Below are 8,218 nucleotides of genomic sequence, written 5' to 3'. Positions count from 1 at the left end.
ACACACACACACACACACACACACACACACACACACACACACACACACACACACACACACACACACACATATTAAAAGATTGCACCACAAACATCTGCATTGAATCAGTATTTACATTTTTGTAGCCCTGAAAAGACAGTGAGAGAGACACTTATCTTTAGAATAAAAACTTGTAAAGAAACAGATGGGTGTGGGTGAAGGAGTCCGGGGTAACTGCAAGCATACGCATAATAAGTCAACTAATAGCCCTCGAAGTGTGTTGCCGAAGGAGGAGGTAGGTCATCAGAAACCCAGTTTCCTCTCTATTTTGTGCATTTACAGGTGATATTAACCAATATTGTTTTGTGGTGACACTTGATATTTTGATTTAATTTACTTATGAATACTTTCTAAAACCCATCAAATGTGGTAAAAAGCAGCCCAAATTTTAACAACCCACCCAAAGCTATTTTTTCCAGCTCAATGTGTTCAAAAGAAGCCCAATTGGGAGGAAACCAGCTCAATCTGGCAACACCCTTAGAAAGCAGGAGAAATGTTAGCAAACATCATTACCCAGGTGGAATAGCTCCTCGGGTGGTTCCCATTGAGATACGCTGGGTGCCTGGTCGGTTCAGGTTGTTTTGCCCGTTGATCGTGAGAGCGTGGTGACCATGGGAGGATGAAAGCGATGGCATCACAGGAGAGCAGGGGAAGTTGGCAGAAGACAGCGGGGACTGCGCCTGCTCGGCTTTAGACTGCCCACCTCCCACGCTGATGTTATTGTTGTTGGCGCCGGAGGAGGCGGACGTCGGAGACCACAGAGAGGTCCCGGCGAAGGTGTTGCTCTGCCGCACTGTGGTGAGGGTGCCCGTCACCCCTGAGTTGCCGGCGGCCACTCCGTAGAGCTTGCGCCGCTGAGAGGCCAGGATAGCGTTGGAAGCGGCTCTCGTGCTGTTGACCAGGATGCACTGCTGGCAGGAGCAGGGCTGACCCGAGCTGGCGCCCACAGGCCACGACTGTGACTTGGGAATGGAGCCCATGATGAGCGGGTAGGCCAGATCCATACGTCTCCGCAGGCGCCGCTTGCGCTGACTCTGCCTGTTGGTCTGCGACATGCTGTTGAAGTCGATGAGGTAGCAGAAGCCCAGAGAGGTCAGGTCCAGCCAGGGGTGCTGCTTCTCGTAGGCGTTCTGGATTGTCACGCAGATCTCCATGTCGTACGGCGTCCAGGAGCCGTTGTCGTTCTCCCACTCCCACACCACACCTTTCCCTGGGGCAGACGAGGGCTCGTAGAAGTTCCTCTGCACTGGTCTCATGGTGCCTAAAACGAAAAAGGAAAATAAGAAACATAAAATGACTTATTGTCTTGATGGCTGTTGAAACTATTTAGTCTTTCCCTAAATCCAAAGAGGCAGGAACCAGAAAGCCTATAATCCATGTATAGATTGTTCTTTTGTTTAGCAGTAACAAAAAACAAAACAAAACAAAATTAATACTCAAGTGATTTTTTTAGTTCTTCTATTTTAAAACTAAATTAGAAAAATCTCAAGTAAAAAAAAAATTATATATTAGATTTTAATGGGTAAAGCAAAGACAAACTATATTTTGTTAGTGCCTCATATGGGACATTCTGGCAAAACAGGAAATCATAGCCTGACCTCCTGGAGCATTACGTTTTCACTTCTTACGTGGATAATTTTGTCTTAGTTAGAGGGAATGGATGCACTCTCACTGAGAGCTGACGATTGTACCATGAACAAAATTGCTTGAATATCCCAAGTAATGCATACTGAGTGCAGCCACTGCCAAAATACTGATGATAGGTTTCCATTAGTAAGCAGTCTTCCAGCCACTATAAAGTCCTACTCTTTGGAAACCCATTATTTCTGATATCCCTACATATTAAACAACCATACATCTTATTTTGGATTTGGATAGCTGAATCAAAAATCAAACACTGTGGATTTTTAACTATTTTCACAACAAGGGTTAAGAACATGAAAAAAAGACAACATGGTTTTCTTTTTACGATTTTCATTTTTAATGGAAAAAACAAAAATAAAAAAGGACAGATTGACTATGTTGAATAAAAATCCTATTTTTAATCTTTGCCTTTCAGCCCATGTTTATTACACAAGTAATCTATCATCAGCCAATCTGGTGATGACTTCATAGCGATAATAAATTCATGGAGATTTGTTCTTTTGAGGATTCAGAAATACTTCCTGAAATGACCCTGACAATGTCAACAGACTCATTTATCATCACTTGTCATTTTTATAGGATGAGTATTGTATAATGAGTAAAGTGAACTGTGTAAAATCAGTGAAATGCATCAGATTTATTCTAACTCATACAGATAGAAAATGAGATGGTTCAGTTTTGTCATTCAAAAAGCACGTTTTCTCACTAAAACTTCACCAGTGAAGATAATAGGTTTAGCCTATTACAATTACTATGTAAATGATAACATGAGAAAAAAACCAGACTAATTCCTCAGGACAACAGCTTGAGGCAAAGTGTCTCTGGAGGTTCAGGTGCTTGATGTAAACTAACAAGTGTTGGGACAAACACGACCAGCTGATGGAAATGAGATGTAACGTTTTAACCCACGCCGAAGGGGATAACAAGCCACTAAAATCTCTCACCCTCCAAACGCTTCCACTTGATATGAAAGTGCTAACGTTGCCTTTCAGAGAGACAAACATCATACCCACAAAGGCTAGACTCGCTCCTGAACGGAGATGGGAAGAGGAAGGAGGAGGTTCTTTGGGCTGGGAACTCAGCTCCCGCCTCCATTAAAACACAATTACTGTGGTCACGTGGGAAATCAGGACACCTTAGCCTGTCCATCTCCACGCTGCACGTCAGCAAGGGTATCCAGGCACTCCAGTAAAAAGTGCCCCCCGTCCACTCCTCCTTCCCCCAGCTAATTTAACGGGTAAATGCACACTCCTGTGCCAGGGAGAGTCGTGGTGATAATGGAGGAATGGGGGAGTGCGTACCCCTTGCTCGTTTGGCAGCTTGGTGCCAACATCAGGGAATAAAACTGCATCAGCAGAATCAGGAGGTTTGACCTTGATCGTCTCCTGCAGACTGCTGTTAAAAAGACCCGGTTTGATGGCTAATTTTTTCTAGAGCTGCTAGGAAACACACACCACACATACACACACACACACACACATACACACACGCACACACACAGATGCATGCACACACTTATACATGGCTAGTCAGTGACCAACGGGCCGCGTCTCCTTTGTCCTTACTCTACCAGCCATACACAATGTTCTCTGCAGGTTGCATCTGTGACAGCTAATAGTTTTCAGTTTTATTTAATACCTGCTGCTGTGAGAGATGGGTAATAATGTAATAGGCCATGTGTGTTTGCACGTGTGTATCCATTTGTCTGACTGTAAACAAACTATCTCATTGGGGCACTGGACAGGATTTTAATGAAACTCTCAGACAGTAATCATTGGATGTGCATCTATAACTGATTAACCTTTGAAGTCCACCTGCCACAGCTGATTGGTCTGTAACGATGCCATTTTTACAGACATTAAACTAAAAATTCGTGTGGTTGTTGTGAGTCATCCACAACATATACTCTATCGAGTGCAGAATGTAAAAATTCAACAACCACCCCATAAAAATAAAAAATAAAAACACGAGTGCACTTTCTTTACTTTTAGTGCGTTTTCCTCACATTTAGTAGGAAATACTAAATATATAAATTCATAGTATTGTAATTTGACACAAAAGTTAAGAAAACCTAATAGAAAACAGAAAAATGGAACGAGTTGAAAAATATGACCCTAACAGAATATAAAGATATCTAACTAACAACGGGAGAGACTAAATTAAACTTTTCCTTTTTTTAAACTTGAACGTGTGTCTGAGTTACAACTTTAGAATTTAATCTTGATTTGACATTTTATTACGTTGCTTATGTTTAATTTCGTAATATTCTGTTTTATTTGATCTTTTCTCCATTTTTACATTGTTAATGATTGTACAGCACCTTGTGAATACATTTCTGTGAAAGGCACTTTATAAATAAAACTTTATTTACTTACTTACTTTTCTGCCTCCTAGAGACTCCAAACTTACAATAATTGTAATGGCTAAAAAAGGGGATTTTCCACAATAATTTTTTCTGTGTTCTTTATGGAAACCAATAAAAACTAACAATAGCACAGAACATTAAAAAATAAAAACAACCTCTTCTGTATCTCCTGACAGTAAGTGACTTTCTGCACGCTGAGCAAGGCTGCGTTCCCCTCTGCGGGTTCTAAGAAACGCCTTGCATTCAGCACTTTCAGACTGCAATTGTGTTTCTGGCAACAATCAACACCACGCCAGGTTTTCCACAGGCTTCATGAATATTTGAACACGTGAAGCTGTTTAATTCCCAAACATCAATTTACCCTCTCGGTTTCCATAAAGAAATATTTACAGTATCTCTCTCTGAAAGCCTAATAGCATTGCTCAGGCTGATTGCACAGAAGTGCGTAAACTGAACGCAGCCACCCCCTCTGTGTTCAAATCAATTTCCAGTAGGAAAGCTAGCTTTTATTATATGTGGGTAAAATGTAGTGATCAGGTTGTTTTTATGTCAGAGCAGCTTGATTACCATAATGACAAATCCACCTAAAGGTGCTGACATCACCTAATTGACCTGCGAACTAATCAGCATAACAAATGAGCATTGATTAAATATGTTTGCTTAGAAATGAATAATTGCATTTTGATGGTTTATTAGAACGTGCTTGTGCCTTTAATGTTTAAAAGACGTGCTGCTCTTTTATTGGCCATTGTTGCTGCACCTTTTGTCGCCTTTTGATCGACAGGGTTTGCTCTTGCTCCTAAGTTCTGTTCTGACTGGTCAGGAGTGGCAACATTTGAGGCAGTCGCTCACTCTTTGTTTCAGGTGTGCATAATAAGACAGTAAATATATTAATTATACAAATTACACAAAAGACTTACATGATCATGACAAGTGAGAGAAGAAAAGGCTGCGTTCAGCAGGCAGCACAGCAGCAGTTTGGTTGGCAAAAATACCGACTGAATATGACGAATTATTTCTTCACACTGTGCTTCTTTCCTGTTTTGATTGACGTTATCAAAGATGTTTCATTCCACCATCTTCTCAACAAATTATGGATGGTAGATTTATTTCTGATGAAATTGTTTATTGTAATAATATGTCAGAAATTTTGTTAACATTATCACATGCTTCCAAAGACAAAAGATCAGCGATTATGTTTCTCCTGTTAGCAAAATACCTCATGAACCAATAAACAGACGTTAATTAATCTTACTGTGCATTGCTTTATTGTGCATTTATCAACTTTTTGGACAAATTTAAACAGCATTTATTTTATTATTTATGTAAGGAAGGTCACTGCCTGTGTTTGTCAGTAGATTTACACCCTGCTGACTGAGATCAGAACTGCAGGCAGCTCAGTCTCATTGGGTTAGAAATAAATCTGCCCCACAGACACATTCTGCTGGTTTTAGCTCATTGATACAGCCAACATTGGAGATTTTCTAACTAAAAAAAAAAAAAAAACAATTGTGAGACCACAGAAAATAAATTCTCAGACAGCAGCATGGAGCAGACAGATCAGACATGAACCGAAACACAAAACAAAAAAACAGAAGGGAGAAATAAAAAAGGAAATTATCTCCACATTTATTTTCTGTATCTATGATCACCCACTCATTATTTGGCTGCTAAACATAATAGTTTAAAGCAAAAGGGTGAATATATACATACATCAGTTTTATATTATTTTCAAAATTAATTAAAACAAGTTATGTGATTAGTGAGTCAGGAAACAAGTACCCATCCTACTAATATTTATCTTCAAGAGCTGCTACTGATTAACATGTGGAGTGAGCTCAATTCAAAATGTTCACCACAGATAACAAAAAACAATATAATGTAGTCAAATTCACAAATATTGAGCAATAATTTGGTGTGGTCTCTAACTATAGGAGTTTATTCTGCTTCTCTTGTATGTGGAAAGTTGTCCCTGTTTCAGTAGGACAGTTGTCTCACCTCGAAGTCGAAGGACAAAGCAGGAACATCTATTAATACAAAGCGGTCCACGTGCTTGACCCAGAACTCAAATTAAATGAGTTAGTAGTGCACAGTAGTTTTTAACTCCGTGTTACATTAGGTGTTTGGTGTTGCTCGTAAATTTGTGCTGTGTCGGTGAAAAATTAAAACTGTGAATGCATCGCTTCAAAACGTGTAACTCTCATATTACAGCATTATATTAAAAGCACTATTCATAATGTAAACAAGTGCCACAAATGCAAAAGTAAAGGGTCAAGACCTGAGGAAGCATCGCTTATTAACCCTCATGATTAAATTCTTCTAAAGCACGTGTCAAATTCAAGGCCTGGATTTCATGTGGCCAGCGAGAGCTTCAGAGGTATATTAATGTCTTTAAAGTGTATGGCAGTTTTGATCAAAAACATCTCCCATAATGCATGTCAATTGTTTTACCTGCAAAATGACAGGTGGAGGTGCACAGGGTTGAAAAGTAGCCAGGAGCAGGTAAAATCCGCAATTCAAAATGTCCATTTTGCTGCATTTTTGTGAGTTACTTTTGCTGTGGCCCAGTTGTACTGGGATCTGGGAATTTCCCACTTACAAGTTGTAAATCTAAACTCGAAAGCAGCTCCAGTGGGAATTCCCTGTTAGAAAGTGGGAGAATTTCAAAATTCAAGATGGCAGATAACTTACTACAACTTAACAACAGCAAGTGAAAATCTAATACTTTTACTTCTAATAGTATTTCAGCATTATTTATTCCACATTTAGTAAGTCGTTCACATCATATTTTTCAATGTTTAGAAGGGGATATGTTAAAAATATGGTTCTATGCAGAAAATACCATGTAGAGCTCAGTTACTGTTGGTTAGCAGTTCTCAGCCATAGCAATGAGACAAGGAATGTGACGTTTAGTGTTTAGTTGAAGTTAAACACAAAACGTCAAAATTTATTACCGCTGGCCCTTTGCAGTCCACCATAACGCTCATGTGGCCTTTGGTGAAAATGAGTTTGACACCTGATCTATGGGAACTGTGCAAACTGCTCCAACATGGACCCAGGGTTAGATGTAACAAAACTTTCCTCAGAGTTCAGCCTGAAACTTCTGTCTCCCACTGCAATTATCTACTGCATAAACACAACACAAGCCTCTGCCAAAAAAAGTCCACACCGAGCCGGGTGACCCCTCTTGCTCTTCCTAACAGGAAGCCGAGCGAAAGTGGCCACTTCCTGTCTGACCTTCTGTGCTTTTTCGTGCGGCCATCTTTCCTGCCATCCCTCCTCATCACTTATCTCCCTCCCATGATGTCCTCCAGCTGTCCTTTCCCCAACATGAGCGTGGTCTCCTCTGGGTGAGCGATAGCTGTGTGATGTATTGCTCCAATCCAGCCTCGCTGTGGGACTCTAACCCCACTGAACCAGGAGGGTTCAGGGTGGGCTCAGTTGCCCTCTTACATCTTAGTAGGGGTAAAAAAAAAAGTCATGCCATTTCACATCCTTAATAGCTTTGTTTTTGTCTGCAAGTGAGTCGGGACCTCTCTGTGAATCACTCTTCGAAGAGGAAAGATGGGCATCATTAAATTGCAACATCCTTGACTGCCCTTAGAGCTACACTGCTGGGGAAGTAAATAGACTGGCAAAAGGATACTTTGTAGCTAATTTAACTTTTATCAGAAATGTACAATTACCGCCCATCCTGAAAGAAAACAGAAAAGCGTGGCCTAGGGGTGTAATTTAAGCTCAAAGCAGAGCTCTAATGAAGCTTTTTCTATAGGAAACAAAGACCATTAGTGTCTCATCCTACAACCTTCTGTTAATAAATGGATAATCGGATAGCGTCTCTAAAAAAAAGGGGGGGGGGTATTTAAATCCATCACATCAAAGCTCGCTGAGCCACTGAAGAGGTTTCTCTCCGGTGTAGAACTCAACTGCACCGGTTGAGTCGCTTGTAAGGTGGTGATCACCCAGGAAACAAGCGTGGAACGAGGCTACAGAGGCCGTCAGTGCCTTGATCTGTTACTACAGGCGAAACCAGGGGAGCTGCGGCAAAACGCACTACATCTGAACACAGTTGTCACAGAAACACTGAGGCAGAATTCTGTTGTCATGCATCTCTGCAGAGAGAGGGAGAGAGAGAGAGAGAGAGAGAGAGAGAGAGAGAGAGAGAGAGAG

At 40.8% G+C, this 8,218-nt stretch overlaps 1 protein-coding gene across 2 annotated transcripts in view; it reads right to left on the bottom strand.

The window, feature by feature from the left end:
- The window catches only part of dtx1 (deltex 1, E3 ubiquitin ligase), a 56,614-nt gene that overhangs the window by 19,610 nt on the left and 28,786 nt on the right, over positions 1 to 8,218 (bottom strand). For both annotated transcript variants that reach the window (XM_014007186.1, XM_014007187.1), the window contains exon 3: positions 553 to 1,300. In XM_014007186.1, the coding sequence (XP_013862640.1) occupies positions 553 to 1,300 (748 nt within the window). The remainder of the gene's footprint in view (positions 1 to 552; positions 1,301 to 8,218) is intronic.

This window comes from Austrofundulus limnaeus, unplaced genomic scaffold, assembly GCF_001266775.1.
Source record: "Austrofundulus limnaeus strain Quisiro unplaced genomic scaffold, Austrofundulus_limnaeus-1.0 Scaffold40, whole genome shotgun sequence".
Taxonomy (NCBI): Eukaryota; Metazoa; Chordata; class Actinopteri; order Cyprinodontiformes; family Rivulidae; genus Austrofundulus; species Austrofundulus limnaeus.
This window is presented reverse-complemented; position numbering and strand designations above follow the sequence as displayed.